The following is a 23,240-nucleotide window of genomic DNA, read 5'->3' on the forward strand; positions in this document are numbered from 1 at the left end:
GGTAAAAAAATAACAATCGAAATGCGATAACAGTAAAAACATTTATTGATTCAGTCCTCTAGTTTCATACATACACAAACATTAAGCAATCGATTTGATATATTTACAAATATTACATTAGCAGAAGTTCATGTTAGCTATGTAGACAATATGTAGAGTTCGGATCTCAAGACGACTGGGGCGCTGTTTATGGGGAGTTGGACAAATGATAGATATTCATTACAACAACAACATCACATACGATATCCACAAATAAGTACTCCTACAACAAGATCTTTCTAATTTTCATTAGAGTAGGTACATGGTCCCGTAGGTCAGCGATGCAATTTATTTTTAAATCAACATCCATGACTGATTTAGTTATCTGTGTTAGACAGACATCGAAAATGGAGGTTTCTCTCCCTTCTAATTTCAACATCCCCAAAAAGTCTCAAGACCCAATCTACACACATCTACGCCTTAACAATGCCGATTTCCCTAGCGGCTTCGGCAAAGGCCTGCACAGCGCGCTGCACGTCATCGGGCGAGTGAGCCGCGCTGAGCTGCACGCGGACACGGGCGCCACCCTTCGGCACTACCGGGTAACTGAATGCAACCACGTACACGCCACGCTCTGAGAAAGAAAAAAAACAATGGAGTAGGTATACCAAAATTACCCGAGGCTAGTAGGTCGTTGTGAAACGTCCAGTGGCCAGAGTGCTGATTCCGAGTTTTGTAAGTTTACGCGCTCGATACGTAATTATAACCTGGCTGAAGTAAAGAGTCTGCATCACATGATTAAAATATTGTACGTTCATTCATTTTTCCGGATAATGACGTTTACTATTTCGCAAGTGAGCGCGTTTATAGTACGACCAAGTGCCAGTGACAGCCTTTATGAAATAAACATGTCAAAAATGAATACTACGTAATGAAGTTGTGTGATAATTTACGCATCGAGAAAGTTAATCTTGCAAAACTTGCACTAGGCACTCTGCTGGATAAAGGTCTTCCCAAATCTGGGGAGATATGCCCTAACTTACCGCACTGGGCATGCGGGTTGGTGAGTGAGTTGACTAGGTTATATTAAAGGAGCAGAGGTGTAGAACAATAGGTATTAGACCCCCAGGACATCTATGTATAAAGTCACTAAGGTGCAGATCAAAATAGCGCAAATGTGAATAACGTCAGAAAACTCGAACTAAAAAATAGGGTCCCAACCGTGTTCTAGATCTTTAATCCTCAAGTAAACTTAAGTTTTTGAGAACTAAGGCATAGGTATGCAAGTACTTGATAGTCCACAATGGCTCTTAGCCCTATCAAAGGTAGATGAGATTTTTCTGTTTCTTTATTTCACTTACTGAGCATGTTAGTAGCCAGTTCCACAGCTAGCGGCGCTTCTCCGACCATAACAGGGCAGATAGGATGGTCGTCTCCCGCGACCGTCAGGCCCGCTGCCTTCAATCCTTCGCGGAAGTTTCGCGTGTTCTCGCGGAGACGCTGGCGGAGCTCCCCACTTTGTTCTACTAGATCTAAAGACTGAAAGGGAGAATGGTTAGATGGTTTATTTGAAGTGAAGTTTCTTCATTCGTGGCAGATTTTAAGGAGCAAAGAACGTGTTTTGTGGCTGTTTGTTCCAGCTAATTTCTGAAATGGCTGGACCATCTTTGACGAGAGTTTCGCTACCAGATATATACTATATACAGTATTCTTACTAGCTGTTCACCACATTTTGATACAACTTATTTGTTTTGTCATTTTACAGCCTGAAGAGAAATCTACAAAATCAACATTTCTAAATACCTACGTAAGATAATATCCTGACTACGATATCCAAGATATGTTGGCTGTTAAGGAAACCTCGTCGTCACTACAAAACATATGAAAAATATCATATTATTATCTTATTCACCTTAATAGAAGCAGCAACCACAGGCGGCGGCGGTGCATTCGAGAACAGGTAAGGTCTGGATACGTTTCTAAGCAGTGTGATGAGCTCCTTGGGTCCCGTGGTATATCCACCAGCAGCCCCGCTTACTGCCTTGCCGAGGGTCGAGCAGATGATGTCTGCTGCTCCCAGGACACCGCAGTATTCTTCTGTGCCCCTGAAATAGTAGGTAAAATGTTGAATGAATATGAATATACTTATTTAGATGTGAATACCTTTTGGAATGCGTTGTAGGGACCGCTGTTCTTGGCAGATATTCAAATGATTTTAATCCAATAGCAGTAACTTAAGCCCTACAAGTAGGCATACAGAGCAATTCACATTACTTGCCACATTTCACGACCAGAGGATATTTAAGCAACAGCAAACAAATTGAGCTAACTCAAAATTACAAAGATGACTTCATATGGATTTCCCAATAAAAATAAATAAACAAACAAAACAAAGTTTTAACCCAGAAAAAAATACGAGTTTATTCATCTTTAAGATACGGACAAAATCCTTATTAAGAAAATGCCACGGTCTTACCGACCTTGAATATGTAAAGACCGTGCAATTTTGTATAAACGATCACAATGTATGCTGGTGACGACAGCGTCTCAAGTAATTTATGGTAAGTAAGATAATGCGAGTACGAGCTAAATTGATTCGTGAATTAATCCAAGTATGAAAAACAGTACTAAATTGCACTATACCGGTTTCGCCGTGCAAGTGAGTAAGCGCCGTGCAAATAATCTGTAGTGTAAGTCTATAAGGAAAATCGTTGACTGCCCCAATTGCATACAAACTGCGACATAGCGCACAGTTTAATCCGAACTCGAACTTAGGATAAGGGCAACCTTGCAACTGCAGTGTGCTATATAAGTTGTAGCTCAATTCGTGTGATAAAGTCGTTCTCATCAATATTGATTAATACATCCAGAGCAGTGGCGTGACTTTAGTCATTACGATCGTGGAAAAATGCATTCCTCTATGTATACGCTAGAAGTTCAGCCATATTATTTTCTCTAACTATATCTGGTGACGACAGGGTAAACTGAATTTATGATATGTGTAGCTCGGAATAACACAGGACAAACTCGGTTAAGTTTTCGAGCTTCAACAATCAATGTTACAGCCATTGTCAGCGACACTCGTTGCGTATAATCAAATAAATTTTACAGGTGTAACATAAAAAAAATTGTAACATAAAACGAAATTGGGGGAACTTGAAACATTGTAGAAGATAACCAAGCAAAGCCAGGCAAACTCACCTTCCCGTCTCCCCGAAGAAACCAGTAGCATGGCTGTCATCCACAGCCAGCAACGTGCGGTATTTATCAGCTAAATCCCGCAACCCCTGTATGGGGCCACGGTACCGTCCATGGAGAACACGCCATCCGTCACGATCAGCTTGATGCGAGCCTCGCTGTGAGCTAGCAGGTGCTCTAATTCTGTTGGATAAGGGTAAATGGGGTATTAAAATGGTAGTTTTAATGATTGGAGACAATCATAATAATAAAAAAATCTGGAGCCGGCAACCATATGGTATCTATAGTGATCTTGATCAACAAAGGGTTGATAACATGAGTGAGTTGACCCTAAAAGGTGTATAACGGTTTTAATAACAATACAGTTGTAAGTAGGTAGATCAAACCTATATCGCTTATCTTTCAAGAAATGCCATATATATAAAGAGCTGTTGTTTTGGAACTGTTATCTTATAATTATGACAGAGACATTCCTTATTTACCTAATGATGAAAGTAAGATGAATATAGGTAGGCCACATCGCCAACAACAAGGATATTCAACATAACATATGTACTTCAATCTCTTTGGCCACGAACTTCACGGAAGTATTAACTTACCTTTAAGATCTCTATGAGGATATCGGAACTTCTGAGCCTTGCAGAGTCTGATGCCGTCGATGATGGAGGCATGGTTGAGGGCGTCAGAGAACACAGCGTCTTCAGGAGTCAGCATGGACTCGAAGAGACCGGCGTTTGCGTCGAAACAAGACCCGTATAGGATCGCATCTTCACGATCATGGAACTTTGCTAGACGTTCTTCTAACTCCTACCAAAGAGATGTTAAAAGTTTTAAATATGTTGTGTACTAACAAATGTAAGCTAAGCTAGCTGTTTTTTTTCCGTAACAGCATTATAGTATATCTTCCATCCTACCTTGCAAAAACAGAAAATTAGGCGCCCATTATATATGAACATGACATCAGGACGATTATTTTGATTGCTAATTGAGGCCTGAGAGCAGATTGCAAAAAAATCTGCACGTGATTTCGCAGAGCCAAATAATGCGACAATTTAATGCATTTTAAGTGGATGTAAGAAGACTTATTACAAAATTCTAAATTATAAACATGCAACAGCAGCAAGAGTTAGCTGTCGAGGATATTTCTTACCTTATGTATAATTTGGGTGCCACAAATGAACCGGACTGAACTGAGTCCGGCACCATATTTCTTCAAGCCCTCCCGAGCAGCTTCCACTACCTCTGGATGGTTCTAAAGCGAATTCATTCAATTAATATCTGCATTAAAAAATAAATTTTGAGAAATAGAAAGGTCTACTTACTGAAAGACCTAAGTAGTTGTTAGCGCAGAAATTCAGGAACTCTCCTTCAACGCCTTTGACTTTCACCTGAAATCATTATTTTGATTAGATCGAGTATTGAAACATCTCATCGGGGGATCCGGAAAGACCTAATGACTAAAATTATTTCAGTTACAGTAGGTACATAGGTAGAGGCATAAGTTCATATCTTTGGTAGGAGAATTAATAAGGTAGCCCCAAAGATGTCTCTAATCCAGATTGCTAAATCGGTTAGATTAGTAAATGAATTACTCGTGCTGGAAAACTCCATTTCACAAATGAACTGGCCCAACAATTCACGCAAAAAATCGTAAACATCACAGCTTCTTGTTATTCATTCACGTCCAGAGCATGGGAATAAAGAACCGCCTGTTTACACGTCTGGCTCCTCTTGGCTCGCCAAAACACAAGCATAATATTTTCAGTACGATGTGTGGTTATGTTTACATCTGTTGTATCCGACAGAGGACGTGATAAGTCGACCGCGGTGCATGTGGGTATGTGGGCAAAATAATCGAATGTTTTTCCTTGAACTCCATTTAAGTTCATGTAAGTTCGATGCTTATTGAATATTGAAGCTTTTTTGTTCAGAGCTATTCAGAACAATTACAGATATGGTTTTAAAGGCCATTTCATTAGAAAAATGGAATTCCTACAGATTTGCGAAAATATTTTTTTAAGCATATTCAATAAATGTTGTCGATTCGGCAATACGAAAAAGTCAAGGTTATATTTGTCAATACTCCTCTAGAGTCGAGTTCAGAATGGCGAAGAAGTGACATCTAATTAAATTAGCATATTGTGTGCTGGCTAAATGTATTCAAACAATCGTGTTTGGAATTTTTATTCAAATTATTTATCACAAATCACAACAGAGATATTCTAAAGCCAAATTATCATGGCCCGGTAAAAAAGAGGCGTTGCTCAAAAGGCATTTAATGGATAAAAGGCGACGGCGACGATGGGATGTCACAAAATACAACATTTCAGGAACTTTAGTTCAAAATAGTAATCTGTTGTCCTTGCTTGCCAAGAGAAGCAAAAGAGATGAACATTTACGATATGAGACCTTTTTAGAAATACTGAAAATATGTTTAAATACTACATAATGCAGCTTCTATCAGCTAATAACACTACGTAGCGTGTCAAGCTTACCTTGGTATCCTGAGGAGAAGTAAGAACCCTCTCATGTTTCCATGTCTTGGCGCGCTTGATGTCCCGCAGGCGATCCTCCAGCACATCTCGTAGTGCTGCTACTCCAGCGCGCTCCTTGTGCAGCTCGTGGAGCTGACGGGTTTGGCTGCCATTGAAACCTGGATAAAGAGATCTTATAAGTTTCCTCTGGATGAAGAACTGTTCTTATTGAAGGTCGTGTTTGGAAATAAAAGAAATGTGTGCTTCGGGTATAAGAGAATAGGATGCTTTTAGTTTGGATCGTATTCTGGCTCATGAAATCAAATCATTTGAAAGCACTCAGCTCAAAAAAATACTAAATTTTCCTTTGGTATCTTAAATTCCTGAAAAGCGGAGAAACGAACCTTTTGATATAAAAAGTAAAAAGCTAAACTGCAAGCAACAATGTAGGCAGGTACTCGAAGCTGATACATAATTTGTTACTGCATATAGACTGTAATTTTGTCATTTAACGGCACGTTATTATAATCACTGTGTTCACAAAGTAATAATAGGATGGTTAACGCATAAGAATAGTCGTCCATAACTCATAACAGAGGACTCTTAACATTGAAACATCATTTATCTCTAATCATATCGCGCTCATCACACAAAACTATCTTAATACGCGTATCCAACAACATATTGTCATATAACACATACGTATGAGCAAACAAGTAAATAGCTGTTATCTATTCATGTAGCTCAGCCAATTATAATGCAATTTCTTTGTACAAGGTCTGCTTAGATAAACACCCTATTATGGCAACGGGCATAAAAGGGCTGAACGTATGAAAATTACAGAAAAAGTTATTGGCCCTTCAATATGAGATGCACAGCATAGTCCGAGCTGTAATCTTACCAGTTTCTTTTATTCGAAACCTGTAGGTAAGGCCTGCCTAATTGAATGAACCTCTTGTCACAATTTTTTTTAAAGTTAATTCTCAATATGGTCCTCATACCGAACGAAGACAACAAACACTCGATCTTGGTATCTGATGAGCAAACAATAAAGAGCAAACAGTCTGTTTCAGTAATAAGTTTTTTGTTACAAATATTTTATCAACTCTACTAATGGAAACGTTAATTAGTTTCACACGCGAACACATTATTACAAACCTAATCATTGGCATCTAATAATGTCATAATACCAACATTTTAGGGGCAAACAACTGGCTTATAAAGCCTCGAAGTACAAGTTATTTGTCTATCAAAAACCTGTAATCCTTCGCGTATAAAAAAGACGCTACAAGGTTGTTTAAGAGTGACAAAACAACAAAAAAACTTATTAACACTTGTCTCAGTAGATTTTTATGGAACAGTCTCTAGCTTAAATAATTAAGATTTTTACTAATTTTGAAAGTAAAGGGATAATTATTTTGAAGTATTTTAGCGTGTAATACTCACAGTTGCGCAGGAGTTGCGAGCGTAGCGCCATCGCGTCGAATGGGGGCGCGGCCGCCGGCCGGCGCGGCGCGAGCGTCGACCAACTCTTTAGCAGACCAGTCACGCAGGTTGTTCTGTTTCGTGTGTTTCGTTCGTAATTTTGTTTTCATTGCACTCGGATTATACTTGACTATTTTGAAGATGGATTTGTTTTTGTAGCGATGTTCTGCTCTTGCGCAAATCTGATGATAACTATGCATTGCGTTCATGTTAGGGAGTTCTAATTGAAACAATCAATTACCTATCCTACCAAAAAGATATTTATTTCCTAATTCGCAGGTTCCATTAAAAAAAACCATAGGATTTGGAGAATCAGGTAACCCCTCAGCCCATAGTCGCAGATTTCAGAAATATTGATGATTATTATTTGAAACCAATGACTTCTCATTCGCCATAATGTTTGTCAGTGTTATTTTCCCATTAACTTCTATTTTATTTCAATTAAGCAGGTTAATCTACCTCATTACTACGATTTGCGTTCAGAGCTTAGATTCTTTCTATCTACATCTAAACTCGTCAGTCGAGTATACCAGTCAAAGAGGACGTTTTATCACTATACATAGGCATACAATGTAAATTAGTATCCACACATAGCCAGCGAAAACATTACGTCACTGAACTAAGCTAATATCGCTTACATACATAGCGTATCGAAATATATCGTTATACATACTTCAGTACTCAGTTCCTTCGCATCGATATATGTATGTAAGTAATACAAATATGTTATGAAATATGACTATACCGCAGGTGTTGTTTTTAAGACCGTCTTGCTGAGGAAAAGTAAGTAAGTCAGCGCAAGTTAAAATGGAAGTTAATGAAAACTAAAAAGCATTTTTTTGTAACGTTTTTATTCCAATTGTACAAAAGTGTATCGTTGACAATTAGAGCTGCTGTAAAGATGACGCCATGCAGAACATTCCTTTCTTATCTTGTTCTTGAATCCGGTTAAATTACAGACGACTCTGGAACAAGAATTATCATATAAGCAAAAGTACCATACAGTAGATAAATACAGTCGTAGTCGCGTCGATTTGTAAACTGTTTTGAAAGTCCAAACAATTTTCAATGGAACATCAACAACATACAGAGTGAAAGTGCAGACTCTAATAATGAGTTTTCGACAAGTATACGCCGCCATGTCTTGGATCCGTCGTGAAACAAATACAGTTATTCCACGTTCCACATCCATACAATGTGATTTCTTGATGTTTTTCAGGTAATCATGTGTGTGGGCCGATCCCGGCGGCACTGCAATGCCGGGCCGACCCGTGACGGGAGTGGAGCGAGCCCCGAACATCCCGTCAGTTTACAAAAATCAGTTTAATATACTGGTCCCTCAGTGAGGGAACTTTCAGATATTAAGCTGAAAAGAACAGATACTACACTTTGATCTTAGCCAAAAGGCCGAGAAGCGATACCGGTCTATAAAGTATGGGGGAAGGTCGTTCAAACGCGGAGAATCTTAACACCGCGATGTAGAAAACGAGGCGAATTGTACAGCGCCATCTATCGAGCCCGGGTAGAAACTTGGTCTTTCATATCTGTGGTGTTTATCCGCTATGGGAGACCATGATCCCTACATAGTTATTTTATAGTAAGGTAAATTAGCAATTTCTTTAATTTAATGATTTTTGTACATATTTGGAACCTAAACAAAGGGAATGAGAATCTTCATATTTCTAAGGTGCATAAGTAGGCCTAATTTAGATGAACTAAGTAAGTGGTAAATAATCATCGAAACTGGAAAAGTAGCAAATCTAGATATAGTTACAAATGCTATAAATGTTAAGCTATAAGAAAACAATGTACACTTAACAGTAATTGAAGACGAGGAATTTATTAAAGACGATATGGGTAAATTATACATATAAAACCGATGACTAGAGAAAAGAAGAATGAAAAAGATAAAGACACCAAAGAAAATAACAAAACATACAGAGCAACAGAATGCAAAATTTCCAAAACTAGAGGTACAATTGCATACCTCAGGGCCGACATGTATGGCGAGCATCATATCATAGTCGTTAGCGCCAACAGTGATGTGTGCCCGTCCGTCGTTGCCCACGGTGACCGTCTTGCCCTGGCACGAGTTGCCCACCTTGTTGCCCGATATCACGTCACAGTACCTGCCAGCGGGCAAGCAAGTCTGTGGGGAAAAGGTAAAGAAAATATAGATTAGTCATCAGAAAAGATAGATCAATGTTATAGCAAATCCAGCATAATCCAGCATAACAGCATGTTACGTGTTTTGAGTTTAACCTCCCCTCCCCACTCAGAGATATTTGGTTACTTAAGCCATTCCTTAGTGAAGGATTTGTATGACATTCCGTCACTAAGGAGTGACTTAAGTAATCATGAAATGTCTCTGAGGGGGAGGTAGGAGTCTTAACAAGACACAGCAGCTTCTTCGAAATAAGCGAGCTTACATAAAGCGAGCGGAAATCTGCTGTTGACTTGGACATACTTAAGTAAAGTATTTGTTACAAACCTGAAGAGTCTGATTAAGATCCCAGTAATCGTTATTGAAAGCGATGAAAGCGTTGCCTCCTCTACAGAAGGCGATCTGGTTGCTGCCATTATCCCACCAGTCGTTAAGGCCAGTGTTGCCAGCCGCGTTCCTGAAGCCGACCATCGCGTAGATCTGACGCCAGCGGTGTTGGCAGACCCAGCCGTTACCGCAAGAGTCATCCTTGTGGAAGGGAAATAGGGATATTGATAATAGTTTCAATGTTTTTGTAGAGGAGACTGTGGAGAGTGATGTTTTTATTGACGTAATAGGGAAATCAGCAATTATCTGACAATTGAGACTTATTTGTACGGGGACTTTGTGATCTAGATAAAGACAGTAAAAATGAAGTGTAATAAATCGCAAACAGATCGTCTTGATATGATGAAAATTTTGCAGTAGATCTAGACAACAAGGTACATATAACTTACAGAATTGATAGAAGGCGAAATAATATTTCCATTGTTATCCATAGGTGGTCCAACTTCAGTGTCCCAGAAATCGAAACTGCTCATAACTTGAGGTTCTCCGTAAGGGTGAGCAAGCAAGAACGCGATAGCTCCCTTGTAAGGGCGAGGGTTCTTGTAAGTTAGTACATTACCGCCACCGCCGTGATCTCTTTCGTTATCGTGATTGTCTATGAAGGTCAATGAGTCTTCGTGAGCTAGGAGACCCCATTGCGGACCCCAGCTAGACAACCATCTAGAAAAAAAGAAAGAAAATGTATTTATTTGAGAAGGAAAATAAAGACACACAAAAGCGTCTGTGTTCATAAAACATACACATGAAGGGGTAAAATATGCGTAAAAATGGACCCTGCTTAGTACCTCTAGCGACTTAAAATAAATAGATAAATAAATAAAATAAAAAAGCATCATGAAGATGAAACACAACATGAAAGTTGATAAAACAAATCACAAATAAATGGATATGACGAAACCTGCTAAGATATTTTATTTACCTCAGCTGGTTGTTTCCTCTAAAAGCATTACTAAGTTCCAATCCAACTTTGAACTCAGTGACGGCTCCGATGGGAGTATACTCATCCCGGCTAATAGCTTCACCTCCGTAGTCGATAACTTCTTGGTAGATATAAGGCCTGGCGTTAGCGGGGAACCCGTGGGCTGTGTTCAAGTTGTGGAGACGGTCGTAGATGATGCGAAGATCGGAAGGCCACATGTGTTTGGCGGCGTCGATTCTGCGGAGAAAAATATTTAGAATTTGGAAAAATTTAGAGGTCTTATTGAACTTTACTTTGCTTTACTTTAGAAGAAAATTAGTAATTTAGAAACCAAATCTCTGCATATAAATAAATAATGTCTGGACACATTTTCACACACGGTCGGTTAGCCCCATGGTAAGTTATTAATTAACTTGTGTTATGGGTGCTAACACAACTGATAAACTACATATAGCTACGTATATTACATATTGATAAATACATATTGTGACACCCAGACCACGGCCAACAAACATGCTCATCACACACATGTCGACCGAACCGGGAATCGAACCCGGGACCTCAGGTTCGGCAGTCCGGCATGGTGACCATTGCGCCATCGAAAAATGTGCAGGGCCAAGTGTGAGGGGCACAATTTCAAATATTTTTGAAGCTGTTGGGAGTAGTGTTTTAAACATAAATTGAATCTTCATTTTAATTTAGCTACCGTTTGCGCTGCTAAGCTTGAGAGGTCCTTATTTGTACATACCTGAAACCAGCAACACCCAAATCGATAAGATGATTCATGAAGTTGACAATCATGTTCCTCACGTGCTCGTCAGCCTGGTTCAAGTCTTTGAGTCCGACAAGCTCGCAGTTACGCACCTGAAACATTTTCATACATTTGTAATACACACTTTAAAGTTAAATGAACCTTTAGCTTATTAGCTGCTTATCTAGACTCTGTATCTTAAGTGTAAAAACGGGTATGAAAAAAAAACTTCATAATAAGCCAAATACTGAAATGGAAACGGTTAACCATCATGTACATTTAGTCCAATTATCGTTGACTATATTATAGCCAAGACACGCCCAGCGCGGTGAATATGGAGTAGGTAGGGGCAAATCCCCTCCAGCTTAGGAAAGCCTTTCTTTAGCAGTGTACGTTTTTAGCCAGTGACGACGACCATAGCTAACGGTCCAATACTTCTAAAAAAACCTTAAGTTAACAGATAAAACTCACTCTCCAAGCATTATTAACGTAATCCATGCCATCAATGACGCAGTGCGGCCAGTTGAAGTGCTGCCTATAGAAGGGAACGGCAGGGTAGTTCCAGTCTGAGAACACGGCGGTACTGCCCGCGGTGCCCACGTTCTCTGGCGGCTCGCCCGTCATGTGGTTGATTACTGCGTCTACGTAGATCCTGGAGGTGTTGAGTGAGGATTTATGAGGAATTTGAAGGCGTCCACAGTTAGTAAAGGTGTAGTGATCGAAGATGAACTAATATCTGCTTAGCTCCGAGTATGTTGGGGTTGTCTTCCAGTCTATCGGGATGCTGCCAAGTGGTGTTTTAGATGGAAGGTCTTTGTATGTGGATAAGGTTGATGTTGCAAAATATGGCTGATTCGCTGTCGACTCATTTTTATTTCGCTGTTGTATTTAGGGTCGACATTGTATAGGTAAATATAAGAGCTCTGTGTGTCCTTTTAGACAGACTTCCTATCAAGCCAAAGGTAAGCTTATTAAACTGACTTACCATATTTTTAGACAAAATCGAAGCATTGCCATCAAGATGAGGTAACGTACTTAACTTTATTTATTAATGACCTACCAACCCTCTTAAGAAGATTAAGAAGAAGACGCTAAGCAACGTCATTCGGTAAAATTACCTGACGCCTACAGCATTACATCTGCGCAACATGTCAGCGAATTGCCGCTCGTCGCCGGAGCGCGTCACGAGTTTGTAAGACATGGGCTGGTAGCGCTCCCACCAGGGACGGTTGTAGGACCATAGTACCACGTTCTCGTTGGGCGGTGAAATCTATTGCAGATAATGAATAAGAATATGTTAAACCCCTTTATTGAAAGTTCCTGTAAAAAGTTTTATGAAAATCTCGCTGTGCTGTCAATGAAGTTATTTATAGCTTGGAAGTAGGTAAGACGACAATTAAAAAAAATACCGCATCATCAAATCGGTCCATTCATTTGAGAGTTATTATCTCAAGATTTAGGTATACTTAAAATATCCCTTCTCTTTTTTTGCTGGGGGTTAAAAATCTTAAATCAGTGACAATCGATAATTGCGTTATACTTAATCGTTGTTATCCAAATAGGTACCTACTACGATTCAATTAAGCATTAAGTACCTATGAGATAATAAAATATACCTACATCTTTATAATGTTGTTATTTCCTGTGTTTTCTTTAATTTTCACCTATACTTAATTATCAGTTCAAAGTACAATCACTTTTGGCAGTTCTAAAATTAGCCTTACTATTAACCAGTAGCGGCGTAAGGGGGGGGTGGAGGGGGCGGTCCGCCCCGGGTAGGGTAGACTGGGTACAGTTGTGCCAATTTTCGTTTGATCACCAATAATTTTGATATTTGACTAATTAGCTCGCAGGAAAGGAACTTGTATCGCAATTTGTACATTTGTGTACGTAAAAACACTCATATATTGTTCCTTAATACAATGTATTACTCATAAGATCAATTTAAAAAAAAATGGGAAAGTGTCACAACCGGCCACATACCAAGGGCGGTTGTGACATGCATAAACATATATCAAAATGGTCTATAATATCTTTTATTGTAGAAATGTTTAACATAATAAGCTTACAAACATAGTTTTAACAATCAACAAAACAACATTTGCTCTGTTCAAACTTGTAGCTGTAGAAAGGCTTGTAGCTTGAGCTACACGTACGAAATCCCTTGTTTCACTTCTTCATCGGCATCTTTTTATTTTTTGATATCACACTGCGCTCTTTCGGTCTTCCGCAAACGTATCCTGGACATCTAAAAGCAAAAAACAATAATATGAGATTTATTATATGTAAAGATATTCGTCACAACCGTACCCAAAAAAATTGACACAACCGTACCCAACGCATCATTTTGAAAACAAAAAATCGCCATGATTTTGCCAAATACTTTACGTAAAAAGAAATCACTTGTAATTAAATATTAATATTCAACTTTTAAAGAAAAAAATAACAAGGTAATCTATCTGTATAAAAATAACAGTAATTAGGAAACGAAATCGAACAAAAATACTTACTTTTGATTGTTGAAAAGCAATGTGGGCTCCTGCTTACGTCAACGTCGTGCGCCGGCTAACGCAATACTGGGGAACGTGTTTAGGCTTGTGAGCCACGTCTTTCTCCCTCACAACCTCCCCCGTTTTACGTATAGTTTCGTTACAACTGCGACTGTCACTACCGTACCCTGGCACAACCGTACCCAGTTTACCCTACCACGTCTAGGGGGGTGCCATCTCGGTCGGCACATATCTGCACGACCAGGATGGCACGGGCAAAAGGGACCATTCACGGAGGGCTTTCGTAATCTGCACAGCCTAGGTTCACTACCAGTCGCAGTGCAGGCCCGGCCCAAGACATCGCCACGGGATTGAGAGGGGTGACACAGTCCGAGTGTCACCCCTCTCTTTTCCACTCACATCCTTGCCGCACCCCACTCGCGCCAAAATCACAATAAATTAACTGATTATTTAAATGAATTCCTTAAAGTTAGAAAAAAAGCGCTCACTTCGCTCGAGGTTTTTTTTTTCTTTACACATTTTAATTTATTCTGCGCTTACTTTTGTGACCCAAAACTGAAAAAATTTCGCGCTCGCTACGCTCGCGACTATTCCACTTTTCATTGCATTCTTTTAACTACTTAGAGTACTTTTGTGTCCCATAACTCAAAATATTTCGCGCTCGCTACGCTCGCGGCCATTCCACTTTACACTATTTTCTTTTAACTGGTTTGGGTACTTTTGTGTCCTGTAACTCAAAAAATTTCGCGCTCGCTACGCTCGCGGGTTTTCCGAGATTTGCAGTGCTTTCTTTTAATTGCTTTGGGTACTTTTGAGACCCAAAACTCGAAAAATTTCGCACTCGCTACGCTCGCGGCTTTACAAAACTTTGCGGTGCTTTCTTTTAACTGCCTTAAGGTACTTTTGTATCCCTAAACTCAAAAAATTTCGCGCTCGCTACGCTCGCGGCTTTTGAAGAATGTACAGTGATTTCTTTTAAATGCTTTGGGTACTTTTGTGACCCTAAATTAAAAAAATTTCGCGCTCGCTGCGCTCGCGGCTTTTGCGCTATACGCAAGTTTCTTTGGATTTAATTGGGTATTTTTGTGTCCCAAAAACTAAAAAGAAAATGCACACGGTACTGATGGTAGGTATATGTAGTATGCGTTTAAAAATAATCCATAAAAGAAATTTTGGGGTGCTCAATAGGTAGCCGCCCCGGGTGCCATCCGATGCTACGCCGCCACTGCTATTAACATCTAGCTTTTATGTTTTTTACGCCCCAAACCCAAAATATCAGTCTTACCTGAATGCCACCATATCCTTTAGGACCAAGGAACCTTTCGCATTCATCGGCGATGTCATCCCACTTCCATTCAAAGAGGTGGACGTTCACCGACCTCCCGGGTGCATAGTACGGGTTCTTGTAGGCGTTCGCGGCCGTGGCCACAACCAACAGGCTGCAGAAGACCAACCACCCCTGGAAATAGAACTCGTTATGTTTGACACCTACCTACCTAGTCTCCGGCCGAACCGAAACGCTTTCAGCAACAGCGAAAAGGATTTTCAGTCGTACTCTAATTTGTGACGAATTTTAGTTAGCTTTTGCCTGTTAGTATAAAACACGATCATCTTCATATTATCTTTCATCTTAAATGATTTGAAAGCTTGAAGAAATAATTTTGCTCGAAAAGTTCTACTGAGGCGATGATCAACAGCTTACTTTCAGTTATTTCCATTATACGCCGACCCCAAATAAAATTGGGATAAAGGCAGGAGAATGATGAACAAGTAACTGCAACTAGGTTTGTCAGAAAATGTTTCGGTATAGTTCTAAAAACCCGAGCTTCTCGTATAATTTAATAACACCTCAAATTAAATTAGTATTCCAATAATTTGTTTATTTATTCAAGATTTTAAATTCATTCAAGATGTTAAATTCTCTGCATTAAAAAGCAAATGTAAGTAATTTATGATTAGAAGTGCACTTACCATCTTACTGCGAGCTTATCAAATTATATACAACTTTGCAGCAATAAAACTCGCGTCAATATAAACATAATACGATTTGTACAAATTAATTATTAACCGATAACAAGGCAAAAGTAATTATCTGACCATATCGTAATTCCTTCCACCACATTCTAATCGTGATAAGCTAAAATCCATACCTAAAAAGTAAGTAATTTGTCAGCTCATCAATCTTTTAATACGATAGATTACACAGATTATTCGATACCCTGCTAGACCAACAGGATAATCAGCTTAAAAAATCTCACCAGCAGCTCATAAACAGTTTATTTATATGTTATAGGTAGGTCAAATTGAAATAATCGTGGTAGGTATCTACTTAAGTGCATTAAAATTATATTATGTAAGTGATAAACATACTGAGGTTGTCGGATTAAAAGTTTAGGCACCTATTGGAGGAAAAACTAAAAAAAAAACTGAATTTAATTTACTTTTCATTTTAATTTAACTTTTGAAAACGCATAATGTAACCAACAAAATTATTTAAATTCTCCCGCGCTTTGGATATTGCCAACACAATAAATTGGGGAGTGGAAAGTTATCAACATTATTGAATTGGTATTAATCTTTTGGAGATAATTTTTACTTATTTCTAATCAGTAGTATTCAATTATTGCTTATTTATAATCCATTAAAAGGCGAGGGACAATAATAAAAAAACAGGTTCTTACAATAACTGTAACTATGCTGACAACATTGATGAATTCAACATTTATTCTTGTCTATGGTGCTCATTCGTTCATTCAAAACTTTCAATATTTTACTTCATTCAATCATTCAATAAAGTAAACTTTCTGTGGGTGGCTGACGCTGAAGTTTTAAAATTGTAATTTACTTTTTCTCATTTTAAATCAAACTTTTTATTAGTTAAAAGTTAACTTATTATTTATTTAGTATTCAGTATTAATAATAAATTAAATCATTGTGGCTTCTCGCCACATTCAATTCATAAGTGGGAGTGTTGTTTATTTTTACAACTTTTACAAAATTCTTTCGCTGTCTTGTTTACAATTTTGTGGAAAATTGTAGCAATGGCTGGTAAAATTTACTTTGCATTAGCACTGGTGTGCATAGTACCGATCGTGTATGCTTGTAACGAAGCTATTTGTGCGAGTGTGGTATCAAAATGTATGTTAACTCAATCTTGTAAGTGTGACTTGAAGGATTGTTCTTGCTGCAAAGACTGCTTTAACTGCCTCAGCTACTTGTACAGCGAGTGCTGCAGTTGTGTTGGTAAGTATTTCCATTTATTACACTTTTATTTGGTGAAAATAGTTTGTGTCAGTGCCACAATATTAGAAAAAAAAACATGTTAAGCTCAACCATTTCATGAAAGTTTACCTGATTATTGAATTTGAATTAAGTTTCAACAACTTAGGTACATTTGAAAGTCCATTTAATTTCCCCTTACTGATAAAATCCATGCTTATTCATACTTCTCAGAACATAATAATACAATGGAGTAAACAATCAACTCATTTTATAATACATTGTAGATCTCTCTGATAATTTAAAATCAACAATTTTGTTCCACAGACATGTGTCCAAAACCAAATGACACACAAACAGAGTTATCAAAAACATCCTACGTGGAGGAGTTAGCGGACGGCGTGCCTGGACTGTTTGCTGCTCTCACCAGTGACCCTGATCCTCAGCAGAGGTGGCTTTCCATCACATACCCAGTAGACATTGATCTGTCAGCCTACAGAGCAGTTCCCGATAAGACTGTGGTCTTCCATTTACGTAAGTAAAACAGAACAATACATTGTTTTTGTTGTTCAAACATTGAATATAATTATAATTCTTAACTGCAAAGAAATATCCAAATCACTATGTATTTTCAATGGTCATATTGCAAATAATACTGGTTTCTTTATCATTGATTTGGACACCTGTTTTTAAGAGTTTCTTAAAATATAATTCAAGTGGTGATCTGCACCTGAGCAATCAAAGTTGTATGCATGTATTCCGAATTAATATTGACATTGCAACTCCATCACTTAAATCTGTGTAGCATCTACATATACTAATACATAAAATAAAGAGGTACAGTGTTTGTTTGTTCGCCTTCTGATACTTCTGAACAGATTAAGAAATTCTATCTCTGTTGGGAATCTAGACTATCCCTGAGTAACATGAGTGATTATCCACGAGACGGGCCATATTTGGTTGAGGTACAGGTAAAAGTTCTACAGGGGAAACCGAGGGGAACAGCTAGTAATCTATCTATACTAATATTATAAAGAGGAAAACTTTGTTTGTTTGGTTGTAATGGATAAACTCAAAAGCTACTGGACCGATTTTAAATATTCTTTCACCATTAGAAAGCTATATTATCTGCGAGTAACATAGGCTATATTTTATTCCCATGCGGGCAGTAGTTCCCACGGGACGCGAGTGAAACCGCGGGAAAACGGCTAGTAATTAATATAAAATCATTTATGATCAAGTAAACAACTATAATGAATGACTCATAGTCATAGAACAAGATTTTAATTGACCACTCCTCACTTATTTGCATTGGATGTTAAATTATGCTCATATCAGATTACTTCACTGTTTACCATGTATTATATTTCCTTTAAATCCATCTATAATTAGTTGAGCATAGTAGGGGGTCCCCAGGTGGCCAAATGATCAAACAAAATGTAGAATAATAGGTACAGCAAATATTAATTTCTGAGTATATTATTAACTGTTATTGAATTTCTTTATACTAAGCTTCTCAGAAGGGATATAGGTATTGTTTCCAATAAGTTTACAATAACAAGTCTTTTGTTTTAACTTACTATAGAATTTATACATAAAATCAACAACATCTCTATTGATTTCTTTACCCTTGAGCGAAAGAAAGACACATGTTATATTACCTAGACCTCTAGAAATGTTCCTATGACGTGAAGCTACCCAGCTGCAGTTTGTCTTTCTACGATATAGTACATGCATGTGTATTGATAAAATAACGATAACAAATAAACACAATAATAACACATGTTAAAGAAATTCTCCCTTTTCAATGTTTATTGATTCAATACAGTCCAATTGAGTCACCGCAAAACGCTATTCACATTGAAGATGCCCTAAAATTCCCAGACGAAAAAAATACTCTTAACCGTTAAGTAACCAACGTCGTCAATTATTTAATCTTTACCGACAATGTCTCATCTCATTCAATCCTCGGCTCTTAAGTATAAAAAAACAAAAGCTTGCGCCGGCGCAGGCGTCCCACGGAGAGATGCGCGTGATTCATTAAAACGGAATGTAAACATCTACCTGCACCTGAGATGACTTTATTAACGATACAACGCAGGGTGGGCTGCCAATCGTCCTTTATTTTTAGAAGTAAACATTTGTAAAGCAAATAGAATTATTTCCAGGAAGGTGGTATTATTAGAATATGCGTAGGTTCTGCGTATTACCAGTAGTGAGCGCGCAAACATGCAAGTAAGTAAAAGTGTATTACGTCTATTGTTTGTAGCTTCTATGGATGAAATACGAACAATGTATGGACTTTTCATTAAAACAAATGACTGTTCACCATCATAATCGATTGCCTTTGAAACTCTGGGAATATCGATATAGAACACTATACCGTTATTACTAACTAAACTAAGTACATAACGGCTTATACTCAAAGCATATTAAGCCAACTTAAATCAATACATAGTGAAATGGCGTTGCGCGACGATTTAAAATATCATGTAGGAAAACACATAATGCATACTTTAATCAGCAAAGATATTATTTGAGTTAATTAATGGACATTTAAGATTAAGGAAAACAACACAGTTTCATTCAATACTCTTATAGACCTTTTATACATACTTATATCTTAAAGAGAGTCAGCAAACCTCGGTAGGGTCCACCAGGGCCAGAGCCTGCCGGGGCTTCGGGATTGTTCGAAAGAGTTACTGCGGCCCTGCTACATATAGAGCTTAAGAAGGCACATGATGGGTTTTGACACTCACTCTGCAGTCTGCACCCACAGCGGGGGGGGGGGTCATTTGATGACTTGGCATTAAAAAAAGACCTTTTATCTGTATGTTATTTATTAAAAACCTCTTTTCCTTCATCCACAGAGAGCGTGGAACAGGAATCGGAGCCGGTGAGCCGCGACGTGGTGACACTCAACTGCACGGTCGCGTACATGTCGCAGTGCATGTCCAGCGACAAGTGCCGCGCGTCCTGCAGGTCTATGGGCGCTAATGGCTTACGGTATGTTCTAGAAAATTCTCTTTTTTACTGTTATTCGTGGTGGCCTACTGGGGAAAGAACCAACCTCTCAAGTATGAGTGCGTGGGTTGGATTCCAGTCCAAGCGAGTACCCAACTAACTTTTCTAAGTTTCTATGTACTTTCTAAGTATATCTTAGACACCAATGGCTGATAAAAAAGGTGAAGGAAAACATCTTGAGGAAACCTGGACTATTCAGTCCGAAATCACCAACCCGCATTGAGCAAGTGTGGTGATTAACGCTCAATCCTTCTCCGTGTGAGAGGAGGTCTGTGCCTAGCAGTGGGACGAGATAAAAAAGTCAGTAACGTATCGTAACTACTTCCTGCAATCGTAAAAATAGCTGGTGCTGTTCCGATGAATACTAGTAGACTTATACGAAACACATTGAGTGTTTTTTTTTGTGTGCTTCACCTAATCCTATTGTACAAAATGTTTCAGGTGGTTCCACGACGGCTGCTGTGAATGTGTAGGCGACAAATGTTTCTCATACGGAATCAACGAGAGCAGGTACTAGAACCAAACGAAATTTTATTTTCTTCATAAAAAGTACACTAAATTCAAGTCGAAGGCACAGATAATGCACTTCTTCTGACAACCATTACTCTAATACTTTTAAATAACAGAAATCGGTCATCTTTTTCAGACATTATTTTAAACACTGTTTTATTCTAGCGATAGTTTATTTATCCCGTTGTACCAAAGACGTTTCCAATTTGCAATTAAAATTCCCACTAAAATTGTAATTCCAATTAAAAATTCCAATTTCCAAATGTTAGATGGTGCCTGCCTTTACATAGATTGTTTATGGGTACCTACAAAAACATAATCAGTACGCGCCAGACAATTGATTTTCTATTGTCTTTTAATTACCGGCATGCGCTCTAGCGACTTTAACATGTAACAAATGTACACAACGCCTTCAGAAATATTCAAAGGTAATTTTTTTTTTTTCAAATAGACCTATAAAAGCTCTTTCGAAACATCAAACTAGTTGAACGGATCTAAAGAGTTGGTCTCATGGAGAAGAACCGGCAAGAAACTCCGTGGACACTCTTTTTAAAAGAAAATTAAATTAATTACAATAGTTTTCTGTCTATTCCTGGGAATGTTATACAATGCAAAAATTGAGCTAAAAATGTAATATTAAATTATAAAAAATATTCACTGAACTAAAGGGTTTGCCAAATAGTTAAAATATCTTAAATTGGATATTTGCCTAAATGATCAAGTAAAGCACGAGAGGTGGACAACTAGACGAGATTGCGTGGCCACCTGCGTAACGAGGTCGTCTAGCTTTGTACCTATTAGCATTTATAATATTGAGTGATCTGCGCATGCCGTGCCCAGACGTATCGAGTTACCGACAGGTGTTGCCAATCAATTCATTATTTATTAACCGAAATTCTAAATGACATTGTGAATGATATAAAAAATGAGAACTAATTTTATTTCTTAGTGATGACACTATATTGTTGGTTTTATGTGTCTGTACCATATATCGGAACTAAGTAATGTTAGGTACATAAATGAGTAATAATAATAATAAATGTATTCTCTGTTATTTTATATTTTGGTATCTTTTGACATGAATTCATATTTAATAGTGATTTATTGTTTATTGTAATTTTAATGTGCAAATTATGTAATTATACACAATGGAAATTGTTACTCAATACATAAATGATGATGTGCTTTCGGCCAAAATGTAAAATACTCTATTATTTTCTAGTCTATGCATACATTTCATGTTTAGCTAAAATTTCAACAAAAGTCGTCAAAAGACCAGATTGTTAATTAGCTAAAATAACACATAATTTAATAATTACTTAACAACCTGTATAAAACAAACAAATCTTTATAAAACTTAGAATATATACTCAATATACGTTCTTCTACTTTGCAGGTGTTTGGCGTGTCCCGGTGGCAAGGAGACCGCAGTGAACTCTTTGGACGAAGATCTGACTTACGACGATCTGGATTATGGAGAAGAAGTAGATGCACAAGCAGTGTAAAACTATACTTTGTATTTATTTATGTAGTTTAGTTATAAACTTAAGGTAAAGTCTGCATTGATCCGCTTATACCTGGCTAGTCTCAGCTTTACACCGGAGTGAATAATACACATTCATAAAAAAATCTGTTTAGTAGTTTTTGGTATAGTTTCAGTAGTTCAGTTGAAACAATAAGATCAAAATATTTTTAGTACATAGTTCAATTATGATGCTGACTAATGCTTTTTCCATCTTTCGATGGCAGATTCCGATACTCTGATACATGCCTAATTAAGCGAATTGATGTTGTAAAGCCTTTTCAGCCTTGAACAACTGGATCCTTCCAGACTGTTGAGTATAACTATACATAATTTGAAATTTTCTAAAAGGACGTTATTGTCCCCATCGTTATTAGATATAACTTGCTTGCGTACCGTAATGTATTTAAAATTTATCAAGTCAACTTGACCGAAGACTATTATATTACAAGCCTTCGTCTACTAAATTCTGCCTTAAGATTAGTGTATCTACTTGAAGTCAGAAATCCTTGTATGTATGTAGTCTTTCCAAAAAAAGATTCCGTCGGAATTTCAGTACACGTCTATAGTTATTATTGTTTTTGTACCTTTTACACTAATTTCCAGTGATAGTGTATTTATGACTATTCTTATAAGAAGAACGAATGTTATTTGAACAATTTGTTTAAGAGATTTCTATGTCCAGTCTCAATCTTATTTCTAAGCATATTATTACTCTTCCGTCCCTAACATTTTAAGTAGTAAATTAGTTATAAATTATATTAACAACGCCTTTTATTTACGTAGAATTTAGATTTTAAGCTATTTTGTATTTTAAACTGTTGAGAGAACGAATCTCAAAGTGCCAAATGTATTTGCTTGTACAAAAAATGCCATTACTTTTTAATATTTACGTAATTTGGAGTAGGATAGTAAGGTGACTTTTTATTTATTGTGGGTTAGTGTTTCCGAGGTTAAATCCGTGTTTAGTTTAACTTTGAAAATTTGTTTTGATGATCTTTTGTCAAATTCAAAAGTTAATGAAAAAGCTAATTTACAAAAAAATATACACAGAGATATGACTTTATTTCAAAATATAGATGGAAACACTTAACTCTT

General features: G+C 37.7%; 3 protein-coding genes, 1 long non-coding RNA gene and 1 other non-coding gene across 5 annotated transcripts; 1 reads left to right on the top strand and 4 right to left on the bottom strand.

Annotated features, from left to right (window-relative positions):
- Positions 1–22: 22 nt before the first annotated feature.
- LOC110370545 (2-amino-3-ketobutyrate coenzyme A ligase, mitochondrial) lies at positions 23–7,253 on the bottom strand. The gene is given in 10 exon segments (XM_021326394.3): positions 23–613; positions 1,341–1,518; positions 1,892–2,084; positions 3,181–3,265; positions 3,268–3,360; positions 3,777–3,984; positions 4,328–4,429; positions 4,500–4,565; positions 5,673–5,830; positions 7,098–7,253. Coding segments are annotated over 10 exon segments (1,275 nt in total). The 5' UTR covers positions 7,129–7,253; the 3' UTR covers positions 23–452.
- Positions 7,254–7,983: 730 nt separating this feature from the next.
- LOC110370603 (alpha-amylase 2) lies at positions 7,984–15,997 on the bottom strand. Its single transcript, XM_021326482.3, has 10 exons — positions 15,839–15,997; positions 15,153–15,326; positions 12,476–12,627; positions 11,829–12,009; positions 11,355–11,470; positions 10,607–10,843; positions 10,077–10,347; positions 9,628–9,828; positions 9,124–9,285; positions 7,984–8,101 (listed from the first exon to the last, which is right to left on the bottom strand). Exons 1-10 carry the CDS (start codon positions 15,839–15,841, stop codon positions 8,090–8,092), a joined length of 1,509 nt encoding a protein of 502 aa, XP_021182157.3. The 5' UTR covers positions 15,842–15,997; the 3' UTR covers positions 7,984–8,089.
- Positions 8,363–8,555, bottom strand: LOC126055584 (U2 spliceosomal RNA). The gene has a single exon (XR_007511544.2). It is a non-coding gene; the product is annotated as a U2 spliceosomal RNA (small nuclear RNA).
- On the bottom strand, positions 13,378–14,055 carry LOC135117804 (uncharacterized). Its single transcript, XR_010277179.1, has 2 exons — positions 13,868–14,055; positions 13,378–13,605 (listed from the first exon to the last, which is right to left on the bottom strand). It is a non-coding gene; the product is annotated as an uncharacterized LOC135117804 (long non-coding RNA).
- A 643-nt stretch (positions 15,998–16,640) lies between the features above and the next one.
- Positions 16,641–22,715, top strand: LOC110370618 (protein twisted gastrulation). The gene is made up of 5 exons (XM_064038219.1): positions 16,641–17,110; positions 17,414–17,620; positions 19,957–20,092; positions 20,552–20,620; positions 22,017–22,715. The coding sequence occupies exons 1-5, from the start codon at positions 16,909–16,911 to the stop codon at positions 22,123–22,125; spliced, it is 723 nt and encodes a 240-aa protein (XP_063894289.1). The 5' UTR covers positions 16,641–16,908; the 3' UTR covers positions 22,126–22,715.
- Positions 22,716–23,240: the final 525 nt, after the last annotated feature.

This window comes from Helicoverpa armigera, chromosome 15, assembly GCF_030705265.1.
Source record: "Helicoverpa armigera isolate CAAS_96S chromosome 15, ASM3070526v1, whole genome shotgun sequence".
NCBI classification, from domain to species: domain Eukaryota; kingdom Metazoa; phylum Arthropoda; class Insecta; order Lepidoptera; family Noctuidae; genus Helicoverpa; species Helicoverpa armigera.